Source organism: Erpetoichthys calabaricus, chromosome 3, assembly GCF_900747795.2.
Source record: "Erpetoichthys calabaricus chromosome 3, fErpCal1.3, whole genome shotgun sequence".
Lineage (NCBI taxonomy): Eukaryota > Metazoa > Chordata > Cladistia > Polypteriformes > Polypteridae > Erpetoichthys > Erpetoichthys calabaricus.
Genome location: NC_041396.2, coordinates 34,493,205 through 34,518,416, shown reverse-complemented (window position 1 = coordinate 34,518,416; position 25,212 = coordinate 34,493,205). Strand labels below are relative to the sequence as shown.

Sequence of the window (25,212 nt, the reverse complement as noted above, 5' to 3'; positions counted from 1 at the left end):
CCACAGTTAATTCTGTATATCCTGTCCTTATACTTTATCAATTGCTTTGGATCTCTGGTAATCCACGGCTTTTCGTTCGGGTATATTTTGGCTGATTTTGTGGGTATTATGGCATCCTCACATACTTGTACATAACGGCTTACAAAGTCTGTCAGTTCATTAAAGTCAGCCCAGCATTCTTCAAACACTAACCAGTCTGTGCACTTCAAAACAGCTGCGCAGGCACTCACAGTCCTCATCCCAGACTTTGATTGGTTTTCTTTCTGGCTTTTTTCTCTTAAAAATGGTTTTAATGATTAGAATAAGCTGGACACAGTAATTATCTGATGAACCCGGCAGCGGTTTTACTCTCAATTCATAAGCCTTTGATATTCCTGTAGCACTGACCAAGCACTCGGTTGTGACAAGTTGGTTAAGTGCCATATTGGTAAAAATTGTGAAGTGTTTTGTTCAGTGAACACCGGTAAAAGTCTCCCAAAATAAAATTTGTACAGTCAGGAGACATCTATTCAAGGTTCTGTATCACTCTGGAAATGGTGTTAATAGCCTTGCTCACCACTGCCCTTGGGTAAGTAAACAGGATTGTAATGAAAATCTGGAAATTCTCTGGGCAGGTAAACATGGCACAGCAAGATGGAAGTTCCACATCTTTCGTACACCCTTTTTCTCTAATCATCAAGGTTTAATACCGTTGTTTATTTACATTAGAGCAAACACTGCAGCCAAAGGACTTCCTGATGATGGCTGAATCTCCGTCCAGACAAATTGGTGCATCAAATCCATTTATCATCACATGGTTATCTGTAAATGCCATTAAGTACTGGTGCTGGTCATAAAATTAGAATATCATGACAGTTGATTTATTTCAGTAATTCCATTCAAAAAGTGAAACTTGTATATTAGATTCATTCATTACACACAGACTAATGTATTTCAAATGTTTATTTCTTTTAATGTTGATGATTATAACTGACAACTAATGAAAGTCCCAAATTCAGTATCTCGGAAAATTAAAATATCAATTAAGACCAATGCAAAAAAAGGATTTTTAGAAATGTTGGCCAACTGAAAGGTATGAATATGAAAAGTATGAGCATGTACAGCACTCAATATTTAGTTGGGGCTCCTTTGGCCTGGATTACTACAGCAATGCGGCGTGGCATGGAGTCGATCAGTCTGTGGCACTGCTCAGGTGTTATGAGAGCCCATGTTGCTCTGATAGTGGCCTTCAGCTCTTCTGAATCGTTGGGTCTGGCGTATTGCATCTTCCTCTTCACAATACCCCATAGATTTTCAATGGGGTTAAGGTCAGGCGAGTTTGCTGGCCAATCAAGAACAGGGATACCATGGTCCTTAAACCAGGTACTGGTAGCTTTGGCACTGTGTGCAGGTGCCAGGTCCTTTTGGAAAATGAAATTTGCATCTCCATAAAGTTCGTCAGCAGCAGGAAGCATGAAGTGCTCTAAAACTTCCTGGTAGACGGCTGCGTTGACCTTGGACCTCAGAAAACACAATGGACCAACACCAGCAGATGACATGGTACCCCAAACCATCACTGACTGTGGAAACTTCACACTGGACCTCACGCAACGTGGATTCTGTGCCTCTCCTCTCTTCCTCCTGACTCTGGGACCTTGATTTCCAAAGGAAATGCAAAATTTACTTTCATCAGAAAGCAGCAGTCCAGTCCTTTTTGTCTTTAGCCCAGGCGAGACGCTTCTGACGCTGTCTCTTGTTCAAGAGTGGCTTGACACAAGGAATGCGACAGCTGAAACCCATGTCTTGAATATGTCTGTGCATGGTGGTTCTTGAAGCACTGACTCCAGCTGCAGTCCACACTTTGTGAATCTCCCCCAAATTTTTGAATGGGTTTTGTTTCACAATCCTCTCCAGGGTGCGGTTATCCCTATTGCTTGTACACTTTTTTCTACCACATCTTGTCCTTCCCTTCTCCTCTCTATTAATGTGCTTGGACACAGAGCTCTGTGAACAGCCAGCCTCTTTAGCAATGACCTTTTGTGTCTTGCCCTCCTTGTGCAAGGTGTCAATGGTCGTCTTTTGGACAACTGTCAAGTCAGCAGTCTTCCCCATGATTGTGTAGCCTACAGAACTAGACTGAGAGACCATTTAAAGGCTTTTGCAGGTGTTTTGAATTAATTAGCTGATTAGAGTGTGGCACCAGGTGTCTTCAATATTGAACCTTTTCACAATTTTCCAAGATACTGAATTTGGGACTTTCATTAGTTGTCAGTTATAATCATCAACATTAAAAGAAATAAACATTTGAAATACATCAGTCTGTGTGTAATGAATGAATCTAATATACAAGTTTCACTTTTTGAATGGAATTACTGAAATAAATCAACTTTGTCATGATATTCTATTTTTATGACCAGCACCTGTATGTGTCTCTAAAATCGGTCTGAAAGCCTTCACACTTAATGAAGTTCATCCACTTTATTTCAGAGAGAAGGAACATTCCCATTGTAACAGTAAGGGGAGTGGAACTCCACTTTTTCAGTCTCTCTCAAATACCACCTCTTTTCCCCCCTTTTTCATTCTTTCTGGGTTACGTGACTACTATAGCAAGTTACTGTAGTAATAATAGTAATGAGATTTGCTGAGAAATCAGGTGGTAGATATGCGTGTTTAGGTAATTTCCATCAAAACAGGTACTCTCTGGTGTAGAAAATGTGTTAGCTAATTAAGACTAGAATTACCAAAGCTTACAAAAAAACTTAAATCAGCTCACACCTCTCCATTCAGCGTCTTTTGTCTTGCAAATGTGTCGATAAGCCCAAGCAGCAAGCACCCTGCTATCCCATCCTCCCACCGCTGCAGAAACAGCAAAAACCTCTCCCAACTCAAGCCTTGTTTATCAGGGAGTTTTGTACCTAGAGCTGTATAGGCTAAAAAATATATCGTTATTTAGAACACATGCATTTTGTGTGTGTTCCGTGTCTACAAAGATCTGTTTAAGTATAGGATGACAGGAAATGCAAGAAATGTTGAACACATACCTAAAAGACAAACTTTTTTCCTGTTTTAGTACTAACGACAAAATTTTGACATCAAGTGTATAATGTGTGAAGACTGAAGTCCAAATATCAAATAAGCACTTTCACAAAATGTACAAGTGTGACAGAACAAATGCGCTTTTATTCAAGACTATAACTGAAGAAAAAGAAATAAGGGTTAGTGTGGCTTGTTGTCGTGACTTCTTTGGTAGTATAGCAGTAAGAACTGCCGACTCTTATTCAAAAGGACACGGGTTAGGGTCTTCACGTGTCCCAAAATAAACGTTCTGAGTAGTGAGCTGCTCTTATTGTTACTATTATACAATAAAAACATTCATTTCAAAAACATTCATTTCATTTGAGTCCGTTACAGCCGGTGTAAATGTTTGGTACATTTTTTTATTCAGTTTTATTCTCTCAGTCACGTTCACGCTCGCCCTGATCGGACACTGCTGTTTTCAAATAAAGACGAGCTATAACAGAGGTGAACTCAGATCGGAGAAAGAGAAAAACAGAAGCTCTCCCCATAAGAAACGTCCACTCACATATAAGCACAATGCAGCTGCACCAGGCGTGAAGGCGAAAGATGGCACCGTTTCGATGCAGGACGAGGTGTGGCGTCAGTCTGCCCCACACCTGTCCTTCAAAGAAACAGCACTGCTTACAGAGCTCGCCAACATATCGTGCAAACTCCTGTTTGTGATTATGTTCTGTGCTGGTCTTTACATAAGAAACATTTATAAGTTACTTATATAAAAGCCAGATCGAATGTTATTTACCTTGATTTATTATCTTCCTACAGCGTAAAGTCACAAGTAGACTGCAGAGCTTCCTCTGTTTGATCGACAAGGGCATGCTCACAAATTACACATGTAATGCCACGAAAAATGCCTGCTGACACTTAAGTACGCGAGCAATGGTACAAGAATGCAGTTAGACTTCTTTTTTAGCCAAAATGTACCCGTGTTGATTGAAATGCTTGACATTTTAATGTTGATCCAAACTGCTGACTGTGGGCATTTATGGATTCATTTTAAGAAAGACTTTGCTGAGAAAGAAAAACAGGGAGCAAAGCAACAGATTCCTAGGTTCTTAATGAAGTTTTAAAGAAGACTACCTGAAGAAATTCTCATTTACAGTACAGTTTTCCTATTGTAGGATGACCTAATTTTACAAATCACACACAGTAAAATGCAACTTTATATACTGTACTTTGTTTTTTGCTGCACTTTGTGTTGTAATGTATGCTGCAATAGATAAATCCTGTATTTAAAGCAAGTTTGTCTTCCCCTTTTTCCTTTCTTCTTTAATATTGTGTTTAACAATTCTAAATAAACACAAAAATCCTGTTGTCTGTGTAATATTTAGACTAATGCACTACCAGAGGCAAAAGGCAACACAAATGTATAAACCTGCTGAAATATCGACTACAGGCTGTGATATCATGCAGTAAACAAGGCTGCAACTTCCATTCACAATACTGACTCAACAGAAAAAAATGAACGTGTAACCCAACATTGGGTTTAATTCAGGAAAGAGTATACTGCTGAACAAAAAAGGGATTCTAGACCAAGCTTACTAAGAAATGGAACTCTATAAAATAAATATTGCTCAACTTTGTATTGAAATCCTCTTAGGCTTGATTAACACAAGATTAAAATAAATACATCACCCACTGCACTTCCACTTTAGATACATTAGATAAAAAGAAAAAGAAAAAAAAATACAAGCCTGTACCAGAGGAGCGCTGCTACGTCCTACACAACAGTTACTCAATTCACCTTGGTCTACACTTTGGACTGTTCAAATTTTGGAGACAAAAAAAAAAAATCTGAATCTATGGTATTCTCACAAATTGCATTAACTATGTGGCCATCTATTAATTTTCAATACCAAATCTGTATAGTCAAATGATGAAATGTGGCATAGTAAGTAAAATTTCAAAAAAAATCCTAAATTTACATTTTCTTATTAAGTAATTTTAACATCCTTACTTTGACTAGAAACTTTTATTTTTGACAACTCAAAATTAAAGATATCTAAACTTTTTGACTCATCTGAATTTGCATGTGAGGTATCAAATTGTTCCAATCAAAATAAAAATTGTAAATATTTGTAATTACATTTTAATGATCAAACCAGATGGGCTTTTTACATTGGCTTTCAGTCACTGAGGTCTACAATTGTATTTAATTAAAATTACATTTTAGATATCTTTATTTCAAACATTAAAAGACCTATAATTTTAATTTATTCAAAATTCAAATGTAGACATGTTTACTGCATAACATGTAATTAGGCAAGACTGGTCAAAATGAAATTATCCCCTTCTATTTACTGGCCCACTTATCTAGTATAGGTTCAAGAAGAGCAAGTACCTATCCTGGCAGTGCTTTAGGTAACCGTGGATTGGCTACCGGTCTATCACTGGGTGGTCACACTCTTTGTGGGGAAAATTTAGAGTCACCAATTGATCTAACATGCCATGTATAGGATGTGGAAGAAAAACCTTCACCCTGCCATGGGCAAAAAATGCAAACTTTATACATACAGAGTGGAGATCCAAACTCTGGACACCAGCACCAAGATGAAGCAGCATTAAACAGTGTTACAACATCACCCAAAATAAAGCTGAAGACATGTAAAGCATATTTTGACTAGTCAAAACAAAACTACAGAATCTATTTTACTTGCTCAAAATGTAACTTCAAAAAATTAAAACCAGATTTAGCAGAAGACATCAGAGTTGAAAGGTTTATAAAAAAAGATCTGTGTAATAGGCTTTTCAGTTTTGACAATTAAAAATTGAATTACAAATTTCAACAATTCAAATTTTGATTAGTAAAAAACGCAATTTCATCCATCAATGTTTATTTGAATCAGTCATGAAAAGCACACCACTTAAAACAACCAGTCATATACTGCCAAGTAACCTGAACCACACACCTTTAAATTGTTTTGTAGATCTTTAAATAAACGAAGAACCCAACTAATCTGAGAAAAACCCATAAAAACAGGGAGAGCAGGAGCTAAATGCAGACCCTGGACTCTATAGCCTTGAAGCCGCAGTACCATCATACTGCTCAAAATATAATTACATTTTGATTTCTGACAAATTAAAACAACTAGATGTGCAAAGTATACACTGCATACTACAGAAACGTATCGTTGGGAAATTTATACCAACTCCATCCCTAAAAGCGTCGCAGTGGCTGCAGGTTTTCCTCCCTGCATTTTTTTTTTTTTTTTAAATCCGTGTCAAATTACTGACTTCTTTTCTCTTCACTTTAATTTCCAAGACTCAGCCCCCCAAATAGCTCTTTTTTCCTTAAATGACAGTGAAGCAAAAATTAAATATGAAGTAAGCCAACAGATGACCAGCTGAGTGCAGGCCTCAAACCACAAGTAACTTCACTCCATCTAGTCTCTTAATTAGACATCCATTCTCTCTTGTTAATTAAATCCATTAATTTACAGTAATTTAAATGGCATGTTAGTGATCACAGTATGCCACAGCAGTAACTTCAGAAACTATTGATTGTGTTTTCTAGGAGCACTGTCAAAAAGTTTTGGGGACCTGGGCAGATCAATAATACAGAGACCTTTAAATTCCTTTATTTTCAAATACTGTATTATGAACCCAGGTTGGCTGGTCATTTGTTCTCTCTTTTTGTACCTCTGTATTGTTTGGCTGTTAATTAAGGGAAAAAACAATTCAAGGTTTTAAGCCCTAATTAGTAAGTCAATTATAATTAAGGCAAAAAGTTAATTAGCTGCAAAAAGTGGTCATTAAATTATGGAAATGGTTAGAATGAAAACCTGCAGCCACAACAGCCCTCCAGGATCGGAGATGGACACCCCTGCCCTATTCTCATGAAGGAAACACGGTCTGTGCCACGCGTGTTATTTTAACTGGCTAGTCTTAACTGACCTGAATAATAAACTGGCTTATTCTTAACTCCCATATCTACCAGGTTGGCTCCAGCTCCCCATGATCCTGATTTTAGTAATCTGACTGGAGAACATTAATGAAAATACGGAATTTTACCTAAAGTAAACTTTATACTAGCTTTGTGGAAACCGTTTTATATTCTCAAACATCCTTATAAAGCACAAGGGACGTAAGCATTTTGAACATTGCTTTAACTTAACCTAACATTCTGCCCCTTCTTTCGGTTTACCTCTATCCTGTTACACTCAGGATAATTTCTGTGTGTGTGATATCACAAATTATGTTATTTGTTCAGGCTTTTCTTATAGTATTGTACTCCCGTCTATTTTATTCTACTTGGTGCTTTGTATATATCCTGTATTTGTCTGTTTTACTGTTATATGCATAAAATACTTGTATCCAATGTTGCATATACTCTGCTGTTCTTTCCGAGATTCTGTGAAGCACCTGAAGTATGGAAAAGTTGCTATATAAATAAAATATTACTAGTACGGTCTTCTGCGATAAAGCTAACTCTTCTGCTGTTTTCGTTTCTAAGAAACTCAGTGTCTATATGGTCTATACCAGTACTGAAGCAATTTGAGAGTCTTGCTCCAAGAGGCGTTCGGCCGCTTTTCAGTTCCACGGTTCGTGGCGGTGTCTCCTCTATTCGATTCCCTGTTTAGCGAGCGGTTAAAGGCCTCCTTGCCCCGACGGTCTAACTGGGATGCTGCTAAAAGCTTCGAGAAAACCGCAGTTAAGTTTAGGAAAAATAAAAACCGTCCCCGACAGCCTTCCATTCTCTCGTCTCAAACCGCACCTCAAAACCCGTCTTCTCATCCGGTTGCCCTCTCCAGTTAATGCACGACTACTTAATTGTACATAGCAAGAGTAGAGGACACTAGCGACGGGATCCGCAAATACAGAATTTCTATCCGCCACACAAATCATTCATCTGCTTCCGATCTTGTAAAACTTACGTGCAGACAACGAAGTAACTGCAAGCCCCAATACCAGTAAACTGGCCAACAAAATGCTGCTGCAAACGCCGCGTGCTGCCATTCCTGCCCTTGAGTCGCGGCTCTATTCCTGTAATCCCGATACGCGACGCGTAAAGCAGCTAAATTGCACCTGTTTCTCTACCGCAGATTTTTTTTTTTTTTTTTTTTGTCCAACTACACGCAGCAATTCTTATGACGTCTCTTGCGTAACGCCCACAACATAATTCATGACACGCCCATCGGCGTCACCTGAATCGCTATGGTTGATACCCGTGTAGCTAGTGGCAATGTAAATACATAAATGCGCCAAAATATTTGTTTCGACGGTGTGCCTCTTGCGAAGAAACCTGCTGAGTTTGAACGGTTAATAATACAAAACGCGATTTACAGCAATGAAGCATTCTCGCCATGTACGTTTGACTTAAAAATGATGAATTTTATCTATATAGAGCTTAGAGCCCCTCCCATTGTCAAACTGCGTCGCAAATATTCAGAAGGAAAGGAATTAAAATACAGAAAATAAATCTAATATCATACATTAAACACAAAATAGGTGTTTCCAAGTACATTTTAGAGCTAATATTAATATCTTGAAAATTAATCTACTAAATAATGGAGCTACAAAGATAACTCATTGTAGAGTAGTTCAGAAAGTCTTTTGAACTGTAAAACATTTGGAATCGGGTGATCTGATTAGTTTCCTCAAATATCAGTGAGGTTAAAGCCAAAAACTCAAATTGTGGTCATATTGTTTTATGAGTGGAGTAATACATTCATGGTCTGTCATGCTCATTTTTTTGAGACTACAAGAAAGCTGTAGAATTTTAATAATTCAGAAGATCACAAGGATGATAACACAATTGAGAGAGCTTCAAAGAAGGTACCAAGTTGTGATTTTAATATGTGTCCCAGATCCAGGGGCAGGGTTTTGATTCAATTACAATCACTAATTACAAGTAAGAATTATATAGTATTTGTCTGCAATGAGATAAAACACAGTGCAAAAGGCTTATAAACAAAAGTTAAGTCCATCCATCCATTTTCAAACCCACTTATCCTGGGTAGGGTCATCATGGGGAAGCTGGAGCCTATCCCAGCAAGCATCACTATGGGATCCCACCTCTCAGACCATCTCTATATTAGCACACATGCTCCTCAAATCCCCGGTTCTATTCCTTGCACATCAATGATTGTAGGCCAACTGACCTTTCAGTAAAAATCATTCTCAAATGACACCATCAATATTTGAACAATTACTAATGGCAATGAAACGACATACAGAAAGGAGATGACTTGTCTTTTGTCTTGCTGTACTTCTGTTGAAGTCTGTATTAAAATCGATTAAAGCATCAGAATTAAAAGCTTTTAAAAATAACTAAATATTTCAATAAAGGTCAAAATTGAAATCTGTTTTCTTTTGTACACCACTCTATACTCTCATTTGTATTGTATGAGTATGAATTGTGAAATTGCAAGAGTAAATTTAGAACACATGGAGTGTGCAGAGCAAATGCGCTCTCTCTCTCGCCTTTATAAATGTAATGTTCTTTCTCAGCCAAATATGTACCTTACCTACAGTATATGTGTGTAAAGAATGCTGATGAGATATGAAACATAACCAGTAGCCAATGTACATGCTACCAGTTGAATAGTGAATAAGCTACTCTTTCGGGTTCATATATTTGTAAATCTGACTCTGAAGGAGTCCGTGCCTCTCCAGCCATGAACCTCACTGCACATCACTGTTGGTGTATGTGTGTGCCCTGCGATGGACTGGCGCCCCGTCCAGGGTTTGTTCCCGTCTTGTGCGCTCTGCTAGCTGGGATAGGGTCCAGCAGCACCCCCACAAGACCCAGTTCAGGGCTAAGCGAGTTAGAAAATGACTGACTGACATTTCTAATTATGCCTCACATTAGTATTAGTCATGACCATTTGATTTTCAGTAAGGCATTGCTGATATGTAATCACAGTTTTAAAAGCTTTTGTGAAGTCTTGTGATTTTTATTCACCAAGAACATTTTAGACTTTCAGTTTTATATATTTGTTTTTTCCTATGTAACATTTATAATATTGTACAAAACAAAGTTTTAGCGGCACGGTGGCGCAGTGGTAGCGTTGCTGCCTCGCAGTTAGGAGACCCGGGTTCACTTCCTAGGTCCTCCCTGCGTGGAATTTGCATGTTCTCCCCGTGTCTGCGTTGGTTTCCTCCGGGTGCTCTGGTATCCTCCCACAGTCCAAAGACATGCAGGTTAGGTGCATTGGCGATTCTAAATTGTCCCTAGTGTGTGCTTGGTGTGTGTGTGTGCGCCCTGTGGTGGGCTGGCGACCGGCCCAGGGTTTGTTTCCTTCCTTTCGCCCTGTGTTGGCTGGGATTGGCTCCAGCAGACCCTGTAGTTAGGATATAGCGGGTTGGATAATGGATGGATGGAATGGACAAAGTAAATTCTCACTTACAGTATGGAATGCTAGGTAAGAAAATACGGACAACGTCTTGTTAAACTAAGGGGAAAATTGTGGGCATGAGCACAGTTGGAGTTATTACATAGTAAATCATGCATGCCCTAACAAATGGAGCTTTGTATTGCCCCATATATCAATACACTACACTACTGATTACATATAGGATGAGTAGAATATTTGGTTAATAACGCTTAAAACAGCTGATCTTTATATGCAGCCGTGGGCTGGCTGAAACTTACATATGGTGATGTGATGGAAAACGCACGCTGTGTTTGATAAGAAAAGTGATTTAATTAAATTGAAAGGTTTCCACAGTAGGCATGGAACTGGGTATGTCATGGTACAGTAGGTGTTACTGGGATGGGGGCGGGGGGGGGGGGGGTTGGGATGGAGGTTAGGCTGCACTTACAAACTGTTAAACCTCTCGCATAGTCTCGACCATTGGCACTTTGCCCCAAAAGACATGGTCCGTGAATGTATTTGTAGAGGTGGAGACGTAAATACCGCAATAGAGTCCAGCTGCATGGAGTTCTTGCACTACCTGAATGACCATGAAGAAGCCACACACCCCACCCCACCGATTTAATGATACATGATACACTAAGCTCCAAATGCAGTATGCTTCTTGATGTGGTTCTACAGTAATAGGCACACGAAAATGAACAGACAAAAATTTTGTTGGTCCTGTAGAACGCCTAATCATCCTGCATTATCTCTCCTTGCTCATTCCATTTACGAGTGAGTAAGGCTTTGGACTTCAAATCCCTGAGGTTGTGGGTTCAGATCCCACTACTGACGCTGTGTGACTTTGAGCAAGTCACTTCACCTATTTGTGCTCCTTTTGGAAAAACGAAAGAAATGTAACCAATTGTATCTCAAATGTGTAAGACGCCTTGGATAAAAGCCAAATAATAATAAACCCACCAGTGGGCTGGTGCCCTGTCCATGTTTGTTTGTGCCTTGCACCCTACATTTGTTAGGACAGGCTCCAGCCCCGGGTGACACTGCTCAGGGTAAGCGGGCTTAAAAACTGGTATGGTGTTATATTGGTAGGGTTATCATTGCATTTATTTACTTATTCTTTATTTAACTATGGCTTAAGACTTTCATCTTCATTTTCATTTTATTTCTGGACCCATTTGGTTATGACATTAACTCACTACAGTAGAATGTACCCTTCTCTTATTGGGCTTTATCTATAAAAGGCAAAGCCCTCACAGACTCATCACTAATTCCCCCACTTTCCATATAGGTGGGAAGATGAAATTTCGCGTGCTCCTTCCTTGCAGTGTAGTTACAAAAGTTAGGTATGTTTCTTGTCCTATTGCAGCACCCAAGGGGGGGGGGGGGGGGGAAACGGGTGTACCCCGTAAACTGTATATATAGATAGGGGAACCCTTCCTCACAATTTCTGCGACTTCCAATATACGTAGGAAGCCCAGATTTCCCATGTTCACCCTTTACACTTACAAACATTAAGTATGTTTCATTTCACACTGTGCCCCGTAATGAACTTTCGAAAATATCGTCTTCTTTTTGATGGTTCTCACCATTATGCTGTAAGGAACTTTCGGAACTGACCTCCCCTTTTGGCGGTTTCATTCCTTATTTCTGTTAACTGGCGATTTATTTCACGGCAGAGCTGCCCCTGGTCCCCCTTCCTTTCTGCATGGCTGCTGTCCACGCACCTACCACATGGTTTGGTCCCTGCCTAAAAAATGTGCATTTCTCATACACAACATTTACAATCATAAAATAAACTCTTTACAATTATCAAATTCACTCTCAATACTAATATAAGCCTACGACAATTACATTGACAATCATTTTATGTTATTTTTAAAATGTTTACTTTTCTTTTTCATACCTTCTTTTAACACACTTCTTCTCTGCTGCGAAACATGGATATTTTGCTAGTGTTAATATAAAGTAACATAAAATTACATAACAAAATATTTTCAAACCAGCTTAATCCAATTCAGGGGTAAGGCACCGAATGACCATGTTTATGCAGATACTCCATCACAGGAACATAACACAACATTCCCAATATTTACATACTAATCACAGAATTTTATTTTTTAACAATGGTAAAGAAGTTTTCACTCTATACTAAGTGGTTTGAGTTTCCCTACTTCAGGACTTTGCCAGGAGCTACAAAAGGCCATCTGCAGTATCAGGGTTTTGCTGCTCATTCAGAAAATCATTGAGCTCTGAAAGGGTGAAGTGGGCGGTTGGCACTCGAACGTCACACATCCAGCATACTGAGTTTTAATCTCATGCTATGTTATTGTCTGTGGGGGCAGCTTGCATGGTCTACCCCCTCTGTCTCTGGTTTTCTTCCCACTTCCCAAAGTCAGTTGGTGACTCTAAGTTGGGCCTGTCTGAGTAGTGTGGCTGTTCTGCAAACTAATCACGCGATATCCAGGGTTGGTTCCTGCTTTATAACTGATGCTACTAAGATGGGCTCCAGCCCACTGATACCAGGAATTGGAAATAAACAAGTTTGAGAAGAAAAAGTCACAATATTTTCTGAGCAGCAGAAACAAGTTGTAGTATACCAGTTAAACATGGAAGCAGGTGAGGAACTAACAGCAAAAAGAAATTAGTCTGCCGTCACCTAAGGAGGTAAAATTGTTTTCTGGTATGAGTAAGATGCCTGCAGTAAATCCGTATATTATAGTTTCCAGATTGACTTGTAAAGCATGCCAGGGAATTAACCACAATTTAATGATTTACAGTGCCAGTTGCTGTAGAAAGGCACAAAAATCAGAAATTAGTAGGAACATCAACATCAGTAGACATAAGGAGATCATTACTGACCTTCATTTTAATCATTAAGACTGGAACTATTCACCATTTCCTTTTAAAGCTATGAAAAATTGTTTAAGGAGTTGAAAAGCCACCACGTAATCTAGTAAGTTTGGGGTAAATGGCAATTTTACTGTTAGTCTTAACCTTTGTTTCAAATATTTTGAATTTTCAGTTGTGTTTTTTTCTCTGCAGTTTCTTTTAGGTTGGTTGGTTGGTTGGTTAGATAATCATGTATTTAAGGACAGGAGAAAGAAAACGATTATTTTGCTATCTTTGCTGTGTCCATTTTTAATATCAGAAGCTAAGGATTGTTCATTGCCCATGCATATTGAAGGCACCAGCTCATTATGAGTAATCATGAAATAAGCATCGGAGAAAACTTCTTCCTACAGTCCTACTATATAAATTACACAGAAACTACAAACTAGTGCAAAAAAACTATATATAGTGCCTCTCAAAGTGCCATATACAGTGTTAGATCTGTTCACATGCTGCAGTTTTACTCCGGTCAGACAGTGAAGGGGATAAAATCTGTTGGCCTTTATTTATGCACCAAGCAATCAGGATAGGGGTGAACAGACTTGGCCCAGTGGACATCAGTTTTCATAGCAGTCACTTTGAACAATTGCCGCATTCCTGTCCTTTACTTCTACTCCTTGTTTATCTATTCCTGCATTCAAACAACTGGGCAGGCTAAATTCTGTCTTTTGTCTTTCTCCAAAATATCATTACGGGTTTGTATTGAGATGACAGGATGGCATTTACTCTTCTCAGTTTCTACTGCCAATGAGCAAACACAGCTCAGAATGATGCCCACTAATTAATATGTCGTTTATCAAACCTATGCCCCAACATTAGTTATTCAATGATTGATAGGAACCGTTGAGAAAGGAGATGTCCAAACTAAAATGAAGAGTTGAAAAACTGAGAAGAATATGTTGACAAAGCTATACAAATATTTATGTAAAGATTAAATGAAAAGGAACCAACATGAGAAAGGGATTCATCTACTGATCTTCATATCGGTTAGAATAACAGTGTTCAGCCCTAAAGAAACAAGTGGGGCAGGCGACAGTGCCAAAATGAAATCCTGCAGCCCTGGAAACTATCCACATCTTAAATACACAAGGAGGATTAAAAAGTTCTGAGCCTGACATATTAAGTGAGGAGAAAGTAAAACCAAACAAGTTTTACTTTTTAACATCATCCCTATGAACACTAATGCTTTTGTTTTAATGTGAAGAAAGCTTGTCTGTGTCACTTCAATTAAATGTCCTATTTGTGCAACCACTCTTCTGTAGCCACACGACATCTTCAGGACTGGCATAGCGTGACCCACAGAACTGCCCCTTTAGATTTGGGACAGAAGATACTCACAAGATGCCAGGGGCCCCTTATAAAATTTTGTGTGGATTTGGTAGTGAAAATATGTGTATGCCACAAAAGTCAGATTTGTCAAACCTGCCATACGCACATTTGAATGCAACTTACCTTTTACAAATCACAATAACCTTGAAAATATGACTTGAGACTTAAGTACTTAAGGACATGTCTCACTCTGGTGGACTCAGACAATTAAACCTGCTTAGTCTTGAGCATAGGAGACTGCATGGGGACCTCATCCAGCTACTGAAAATCCTCAAAGGTGTTAATATATTAGAGCAGACAACATTTTTTCAGCTTGAAGGTGAATCGCATACTTGAGGATTTCAGTGGAAATTAAGGGGAAATCTGTTTAAAACTGAAGGGAGGAAGTACTTCTTTATGTAAAGAGTTGTAAGACTCTGGAACAATCTATACCAAGACATGGAATTGAAGCAGAAACCTTGACAACCTTTAAGAAAAATCTGGATGAGATATTGACACTGCTTAGCTATTAACTGAACAAACAGGCTTGATGGACTGAATGGTCTCCTCATTTATTAAATTACTTATGGACTTATGTGAGTTCATTAATGCATCTCGATGATAATCAAACTCATACATATGCAATCGTGATGCTGCAGATGCTCATTGGCTGGTAGAGCAGCCTTTCTCCTGACATGTTGATACCCTGCCAGCTGCATTCAAGAGTATCTGGATTGACACCACAAATGAGCGCACAAGATCATGCATGGCATTATAACACCTCTCCTCTGTGTTCTGGGGGTCCGGGAAAGGCGTACAATGCCAGTGTCTGAATGGGTAGCCACTATCACCTGGCACATGTAATAATATGATTGTTGATACAACAAACAGTATAGAACATATGAAAAATGGAGGTCTACCAAAGGTAGTTAAATTAATCTCTGGTTGACACAGGCCATGGAGACATATTTGTCATCCTCATCTTGGCATCACATATGACTTGTGTGTTAACTCCCTAGATGCCCTTATTACAATATGAGTGCAGTCAAGTGTTACGATTATGGACACTGCTGCAGATGACCTTTTAATGTCATGAAAACCTTGTTATGTTTTAAGTATTTACAGCTACACCATACAAAAACTGGATGTAGTGTGTCTTCAGTCAGCTAATGGCTTTTAGCACAGAGGGAGTGATGGAGTGAAGCTTGGCAGAGATATTCCTGACTGTCAGCCAGTTCCCTAAGAAGTAACAACAGGTAGTCTATGTTGTCTTTTCCAAGTTTCTCCAAAATGTTGCAGAGGCATTGGTCAGAGTTGCCGTAAATATACACACATTGCCCCATAAACTCCTTTTTCATAAATCCCAACGTTTTGTGTGGAAAGTTGCATACCAACATTTCAAACCTCTTTTTGTGTGTTTGCAAGCCTTATAAATCAGGCTCCAGGTTTTTGAACCCACAGTTTCAAAGTGTAGCCATTGCAGCCCATGCAGTGTGAACGGTGGGGGGTTATGGGGTCTGGGGGGCATTGCTACCAAGCAGATAAGCTTAAGGTTAACTTTGCTCATGGCTTAATCTTTGTTTGACTCCCACAAACACAGATTAAATCTTTGTAATATTGAATGGGTATGTGTAGCTTTTGAGGCATGTTATCAATAAGGAAGACATCCTTAACATCTTAAAAATTAGTGCACATGATCTTACTGGTGCTGATTAGAAACTTGCATTGAGAAATCTTGACATTTCGATTGTTTTAGTTGTTGTTGATATCAAAAGCTGGCCAGGGATGTCCTGTTATGATGGAATTCTGCAGCCCGTCTTTTGACTGTCAGAAATGAAAGGAACTTGTCCTGATATATGTTGACGAGGTGAGTATGAATACCTGAAGACATATTCAATGTTGGCACAACACTTGGTTCCAGCTTATGGGCATCCTTGTTAAGTTGGTTCTGAAACAACAAACATACAGTACAGTGTAAGCTACAAATGCTAGAAACTTGTAATTCACATACTGGCTAATCTCTAGGCTCTTATAAAATCAGCACAACAGAATACCCTTTTGGGGTTTATGCTCAAAACTTTCTGATTACACCACATATATTGTTCCAGCAGTATGGACACACTATACCTGTAGGGCTTTGGAAAAAAATATACGTAAGTCACTTGGCATCAAGGGGCTGTGTGCAAAATGCAGCAAACACAAAAAGCTTAATACTGCATTTATTGACCAATGCGTTATACTGACACAGGTGCTCATGAATCAGCAACATCACCTTACATTTTATACTTTTGATACTAATGAATTGTATGAATGCCGCCCATTCATTTTCTGATGGAGTACAGGGACACTGGTGCATTGTTACAAGGATGGAACCAACTCTGGACAGGGTGGGGTGCAAGTCTGTCACAGCGCACCTTCATAAGTGCACCCCATTGAATCAATTTAGTTTCAGCTACTAATCAAGCATGCTCATCATTGAGATGAGGGATTGAAACTCCACACTTAAAAATAATAGTTCTTTAATGTCATTTTATAGTTCTTTATTGGGTTGGGTGGTTCCTTATTGTTTGACCAAGCACCATTGCATTCTGGGAAGGTTCTCTGCTTAAGAAGTAGGTTTTTTGAGGTCTTAAAAATATCCTAATATGTAGGGGAAAAAAATTATATTTTTACTGTATGGTAGGCTAACTAGCAGGGCAGTAATAGAATCAAAAAACCTCTTACCATATATTCATGTTTAATTACTGTATTACCAATCTAAATAAATAAAAGTTCTTTCTGGAACCTTAATGTGGATGGGTCTTTTGGGAACCAAAAATAGTTCCCCTATGCCATCACTCTAAACAACCACACTGGCACCTTTATTTTTAAGAGTGTGGAGTAGTTACTTGCTTACTTAAGCAAATTGCTCAGCTTAGAGCATAGGCCATCAACAACAGTTCTTCAGATTATCCCCATCCAAATCTTGTCAGCATGATATAGACATCAAGGTCCCTTCCCCAAGTGTTTCTTGGTATACCTCGTTTCCTCTTGCCTCTTGTGACTTCTGAAGCTGGTTTTTGCAAAGTGTGGCCTAGCCAACCCCATCTTCTCCTCAGGATTTCCTCTTCCATGGGACATTGCTGTGCTTTTTGCCATTCTTTTGAATGTAAAGAATCCTTCACATGCACTGGTTCACAAACATTTGGATGATTCTCATGATGGTCTTGGTGGTTCTCCACGTCTCTGCCCCACGTCTCTACAGACGTATTGACTTAATATTTGAATTAAAACAGAAGTACCTTGGTAGAGCTGCCAATGTGTTTGGAGCTCCAGAAATTCATTAGCTGGATGAATACTGCTGTTGCCTTGCTGATCCTAACTGTGATGTTCATATCTGTTCCTCCAATGTACATGGAGGGAATTGAAACTGGACTACCCAGAGAAAACCAGATACAAAGAGAACAGATATTCACCCAGGTCAGGATTTGAACCTGAGACTTTGGAGCTTTAAAGCAGCAGTAACCACTTTCAGCACTTTATGCCAATTTCATTTTGTTTAAATTAGCGTTAATGTACATTTATTATAATAACCTTATACTTTTAGTAGTTATACTGTATGTCAATGATGTTTTAAACAGCAGAAGTGGACTTTCATTTTTAACATGACACCAAACTGAGCACTGATAAACCAGTACTTTGACATTTGCACCAACAAACTCAAAATAATGAGCACTTTGTGATAAATTATTTACCAGCGTTGTCTCTCATACTTATTATTGGTCATCTGGGAGGCTGTGGTTGAAACCTTCTTGTAACCCACTAGCTCAATCATTAGCTTAACTCCTCTCTTAATAATCTTCTTGTTTTCTTCTATCTACTCACAATCTGTCAAGCAGTTTCTGCTTCAGTCACCACAATGTGACCCTTACAAAGTCACCTTACCTTTCAGGGCCTCAAGTGTAAGGATAAGCAAACAAACTTCACCCACCAAAATGCCTTGGATTGGTATTTACAGCAGAAAGTGACTTGCATTCAGTCCTTGATTCATTCAAACCTCACACACTTCAGAGCAGGCCGTCCACCTGAAGCTTAGCATGTTTGGGCCCAGCTAGTACTTTGATAGGAGACCATTTAGAAAAAAGCTTGGGTTGTTGCTGGAAGAGGTGCTGATGAGGCCATCAGGGGGCGCATACCCTGTGGTCTGAATGTGAATCTCAATGCCCCGGTGCAGCGAAGGGGACACTGTGCTGTAAAAATGGTGCTGTCCTTCAGATGAGACGTAAAACCAAGGTCCTGACTCTCTGTAGTCATTAAAGATCCTGGGGAACCCTTTGTAAAGAGCAGGATGTATCCTGATGTCCTGGCTAAATTGCCCACCATGTCCTAGTCATTGCATCCCCCTAATCTTGTCCTGACTCTAATTGGTTATATCTCTTACCACTTCATTACCTAACAGCTAATGTGTAGTGAGCGTACTGGTGCAAAAATGGCTGCCGTCACATCATGCAGGTGGATGCTACACATTAGTGGTGGTTGTAGTGGCTCCATACTTACTGAAGTGCTTTGAATAGTGAGAAAGGCGCTATATACATGTAAAGAAGTATTATTATTATTATTCTTTAATTTAATTACTCCTTAATTGCAATACAGTGTAATATGAATAGAAAGGTTTTATCCATCAAACCATTCATCCATCTATCCATTTATATAATTAAAATACAACTCTAATAAGCTTTTTTGAAAATTTTAGCTTTGTTTTATGTTATTTCAACTTAGAATATTGGCTATATGCTATTTTAAAAAAAATGAAATGGGAAGGGGGATGTAGTGGCTCTGAGGCTAAGGATCTGCGCTGGTATACCAAAGGTTGCCGGTTCGAATCCCTGTCACTGCCAAAAGAGATCCTACTCTGCTGGGCCCTTGAGCAAGACCCTTAACCTGTAATTGCTCCAGGGGCGCTGTACAATGGCTGACCCTGCGCTCTGACCCCAAGGGGTATGCGAAAACTAACAAATTCCTAATACAAGAAATTGTATAAGGCGAAATAAAGAACAAAAATGGGATACATTCTTCCAAAATGGCTCAGTTGATCTAAATAAAAATTAGCATTTTTAATAAAGCTAATCCAACTTAAAATGTAAGGAACATGCTGCCTGAAAAAGTTCATTTGGAAGGGAAAGGAAAGGTGGGGGCAAAATATGCATCGCTCCAAGTCAAAGTTCATTAAACTTTGCACTCATGTATCTGTTCATATACTGTAACTTAAAATCTACTCTTTAGGGGCTTTGAAAAGTTCTATTGAGAAAATGGATTTTAATGGGGGTGTGGAAAACCAAACCCACAATATAACCACACAATGGTTCATCAGCCAACTGTAATGAATTTAGTATATTCAACAGATTACAAACTACAAGGACAGCAGCCACAGGTCTGTTGGCTTAAATGCTTCACAGGCAGAGGAATTGTACTATTTCTTTGCCAGGTTTGAAGTGAGGAGGTCCAACATGACCACACTGACAACACCTGCCGCCAGTACCCACGCACTCACTCTACAAGAACATAAGGTGAAACTAGCGCTCAGGACGGTGAATCCAAGTAAGGCAACTGGGACTGATGGAGTATCTTGGAAGATGTTCAAAGCATGCTTACCAGGGTCTTGACGAAGATTTTTAATCTTTGTGTGGCATCAGCCACTATTGCATCCTCCCTAAAATAGTCACTCATCTGCCCTATCCCTAAAAAAATAGCCACCGATAGCTTAAATGATTAAATACTGATTGCTTTCACATCAATAGTAATGAAGTAATTTGAGAGATTGGCCTTACAGCACATTAAATCCTACCTACCACCCATTTTCAACCAGCATCATTTTGCTTAACGATCAAACAGGTCCACAGAAGATGCCATTGGTACTGCTCTACATACTGCACTGAGCCATGTAAATCAAAGAGGGAGCTATGTAAGGCTGCTCTTCATAGACTACAGTTCAGCATTTTACAATAATCCCTGATATATTGGTAAGCAAGCTGAAAGACTTAGGCCTCTCCACCCACAACAGGATAAAGCACTTTCTGACAAACCGCCCACACAGGGTTAAACTCGGCCCTCCTCTCTCCTCTTCCCTTCTGCTCAGCACAGGATCTCCACAAGGTTGTGTGTTGAGCCCACTATCTTATTCTTTGTACACATGTGACTGCATCCCTGCCCATTCCACAAATACTATCATTAAGTTTGAAGATGTCACCACTGTAATGGGGCTCATTTCAGAAGAAAAGTCGGCATACAGAGATGAGGTCCAGAGACTGACAGAATGGTGCTCAGTGAATAGCTTAACACTGAACAACTACAAAAACCAAGGAGCTCACTCTGGACTTCAGAAAGCACAGTACAGAAACGGTTCATCTCTACTGTACATCAACAGAGACCATGTGGAAAGGGTGTACACTTTCAAATTCCTGAGAACCCATATCTCGGAGAACCTTTCCTGCTCTGAGAACACCACAGCAATAGTCAAAAAAGTGCAACAGAGACTGCACTCTCTGAGAGTGATCAGGAAAAACAACTCGGAGTAAAAATTATTGGTGGCTTTTTATCATTCAACCATCAAGGGCATCCTGGCATACTGTATCTCAGTATGGTAAGCCAGATGCACGACAAAAGACAAAAGAAGGCTCTCCAAAAAAAAAAAAACACCACAGGCTGCTGTCTGCCATCCCTGGAAAACATTGCCTGCTCTTACTATATCACCAGAGCCGCAAATATCATTAAGGATCATTTAAAAGAAGTGGTGAGGCGGCCTTCTGCTGTTATGCACCTAAAATCTGGAATAGCTTACCACTAGGAATTCGCCAGGCTAATACAGTGGAGCACTTTAGAAAACTGCTAAAAACACAGTACTTTAACATGGCTTTCAAATAGCTTCATTTTAGTGTAACCCTGATGCTCTGTATATTCAATTAATTATCATTCCTGATGGCTCTGAAATCCGTACTAATCCCTACTGTCTCTTTTTTCTTGTTTTCTGTGGTGTCGATCTGCGCCCCCACCACCTAATCAAAGCACTGTGATGTCCTTACATCATTGTTAAGTTTTTCCATGTGAACCCTGAATACCATGAGGGCTGACTGAGATCACTGATGTTAGGTAGAATGCCTAGAGGGGGCTGGGTGGTCTCGTGGCCTCAGAACCCCTGCAGATTTTATTTTTTTTTCTCTAGCTGTCCAGAGTTTTTTTTTTTTTCTGTCTTCCCTGGCCATTGGACCTTACTTTTATTCTATGTTAATTAGTGTTCCCTAAATTTATTTATTTTGTCTTTCTTCATCACGTAAAACACTTTGAGCTACATCATTTGTATAAAAATGTGCTCTAGAAATAAATGTTGCTGTTGTTGTTTACACCCTGGTCACGACCTCTTTGAACTGTTACCCTCTGGTTGGCATTATAGATCTTTGAAAGCATGGATCAGCCAATTCAGAAACCGTTTCTTTCCAATGGCCATAAATACATTGAACAAAAATAAGCAAATTAAGGCTGGTTAAAACAGTGTTGGGAAATAGACTCATACATATTGCTGCTGTCCTCGGGCAGTTACTCCCCAGTGAAATGGTATTATTTATTATTTATTGTATTACTACTGGTTTAATTTTTTATCTCATGTTTTTTTAAGTATATACAGTATTTTACATATACGTATATTGTTATATATAAACGGAGCTAAATGTGCAATATCCTTCAGTGCAATAACTTTTTTTAATATTTATTATGTTCTTCTTCTTGTGTGTATTATGTGTTGTAGTTTGTTTCTCTCACAAAAGTGGCATTGTGTACTTTTTTTGTCACTAGCTGGAGTGGCAGTCATAATTTCGTTGTATTTTTTTACAATGACAATCATGGGTTTCTTCTTAGTTTAAGTTTGACCATACGTCCAGTGAAGGTAACATTCCATGTAAGTGATTCAACAGAAATGACAGTGTGTAAGGGGTTGTTGGATGGGGAACTGACAAAAAGGTCACACATCACTCAAAAGCAAAATGTTGTATTTACATTATTGTTCATACAAACTCAAATAGAGGCTTCATGAAGTTCCAAGAATTACATTGGTAGGGCTGACACCACAAAAAACGAGCATTACTCCACAACAGCCGAGTGGATCTTCCTGAAACTCTGAGTATACATTACAGTTGACATAAAGAGTCTAAAGAGTTTAAAAAGCATCATCATGAATATGTGTTCATTAGAGGGAACAACACAAGAACTGGTGGTTTTGCTAAGCTTTTGTGCCTTTATCAGTGAACGAGTATAAATTATTCAACAAGCCATCCAGTTTATTAATGTGAAATTGAACATCTGTTCGTGAAACCACACCAAACAAAGAAATACAAAGTCATAGTGTTCATAGTTCCAACCCAGCAAGGAATTACTGTAATTAAGAAATCCAGTTACATACAAAAGGAATTAATTCTACAATTCATGCAAACAGAGATATTCACGGAGAAGTAGTGGAGATGATGGAAGGAACACTAGCATTTCTGCCAGCACAGACAAAAGGGTCAACGTTTCAAAAACACATAAATATTTGTTTTATAACATTAACTCATTATACAAAAATACTCTAGTAACACTGGTTACTTTAGCAAGTCATACAATTTCCTTAACCGGTGCCGATGCTAGGTTAGTTTGCTCCCTAGGCCAAGCTTATTAGTGTGCCAACCGACTGTTTGGTAGCTAACCCATGTGGCTGTTTTTTTCCCCCTTATGATCTGCACCCTAGGTGAATGCCTAATTCTCCTAGATGGTGGCGCCGGCCCAAGGCATAAAATAGCATAATGTAACAAATAGAAACTCACTTTGTCCATACAGGATAATGTAAAAGGCAAGAAGCACCCATAATTGATATACCAGTCAATCACAGGACACACCCAACTCACTTACCCTGCATTGTTTTAGGATGAAAACCCACAGAGATAGTGACCTGGCCTAGAATCTGAGGCCTGTCTTCTGAAGAATCAATGCTAACCAATGTGTCATTCTGAAGTGGAAATGTAATCCTATAATATTATAATAGACATTTAAAATTCCAAATTAGGGCACAGTGGTTAGCACTCACAGCTCCATGGACCAATAAGCGTATTTATCTAGCGTCTCAGAGAAGTACTGTATAATGATCTTTATTTGCTCAAAAATCTAAGAGAAGCGCAAATTTGGCACTACAGTTTTCTTAATTGAGGAAGCTACTCCTAACTTAACCAGGATTTAGGATTTAGGAGAGTTTATGAGCTGTCCTAACACACCAGGAGCTGCCAGAAGATGGCGTTCAGGCAGAGATCAGCATGCACTTCCTGGAAAAGGCTGAATGGTTTGCAAATTTTGGACAACAATGAACGTGTAGAAACATATCAATTTGACGGAGATGAATTAATATCCGTAACAAATCTTGTATGCCACATCATCACTCCATCTATGCCCTATTTATATGAGCTGTTAGCTGAAATTAAAGTGTTGGTAACATTACCTTTTAGCCACAGGGAAAATGCAGCTTTGTAATAGCGATGATTTGGGTATTCACAACCTACCATTTCTTTGAACTCTCAAACTTTGAATGCCCTTGCAATGCATGAGATAATACACAGATTCATTCATTCACTTCCCCACAACTCCATATGAGGTAATGTAAATAAGCTGCATTGAAGCAAATCAGTGCACACGTAAAAATCACTGCCCCAAGTATGGATAAGTATGCTTATGTTAATTGCAACTGATATATCACAGTATCAACACACAAGCGGCCATGGGTGCAAACCATACTGTAGTAGTCTGCATACTACCCTGAAGATAAGTGGGGAAGGATGGCTGATTGATAGCAGAATGTCATATAGCTATGCTGAGCTCTGCATTCCATAAACCAGTGGAACATTCATATTACACTTTACAAGCCCAGCAGCGTTCATGAAGGCAGGCAGAGACTCTCAGCACATTCAATAAATAGATTCTTGCAGAAGATATGTGTCTCGAGAGTTCCCAAACACAAAGTCGCTAAAACAGCCAAAATGCCCACTAGAGGGATAAGCAATCAAACCCAGCTAGTAACAAGGGCAAGCCCAGGATCTTTATAAAATACTAGCTGTGTAAGCCTGTGCTGTAAAAAGCACTGGGTCCTATAAACTATTGAAATCGTCAGAAAACAAAAATGAAATGTCGAGATGTCAAATAATTGAAAGTTTCTTCAGAGGTTTCATTTTGCCCGATGTGCTCGCCTCACTCCCGTATTAGCCGCTAAGTGAGTGACTCTTTCTTCGGAGGTTTCGCTTTGCCGACGTACTGGCCTCGCCTGCGTATCCTCAGAGGTAGAGCCTTTACCCCGACTCCATCTCTCACTTCCAGGCCGGACAGACACACACACTTCCATGTGTAGATGTTAATATATAAGAAAGGATTTATTTTTCCAAAAAGGTTGTTGGGATTAAAGAAGCTCCATGGAACTCAACAGGCAAAGAAATTTTCCTAAGCAATGAGGCAATCCAATAGCAAGCAAAGTCCCACTACGGAATCCAAGATGTGAAGTTCAAAAATCCAGAAATATCTCAAAAGCTCAAGAATAAACACAAGAGAACTCTCCATACCATGACTGCATTTGGAATGACCTGCAAGGAACTGTGCGTTG

The 25,212-nt window shown here is 39.2% G+C and overlaps 1 protein-coding gene across 4 annotated transcripts in view; it reads right to left on the bottom strand.

Annotated features, from left to right (window-relative positions):
- LOC114647907 (complement receptor type 2-like) overlaps positions 1-8,107 on the bottom strand; it is a 53,886-nt gene extending 45,779 nt beyond the window's left edge. For all 4 annotated transcript variants that reach the window (XM_028796603.2, XM_028796608.2, XM_028796607.2 and 1 more), the window contains exon 1: positions 7,929-8,107. In XM_028796603.2, the coding sequence (XP_028652436.1) occupies positions 7,929-8,010 (82 nt within the window). In that variant the 5' untranslated portion in view covers positions 8,011-8,107. The remainder of the gene's footprint in view (positions 1-7,928) is intronic.
- Positions 8,108-25,212: the final 17,105 nt, after the last annotated feature.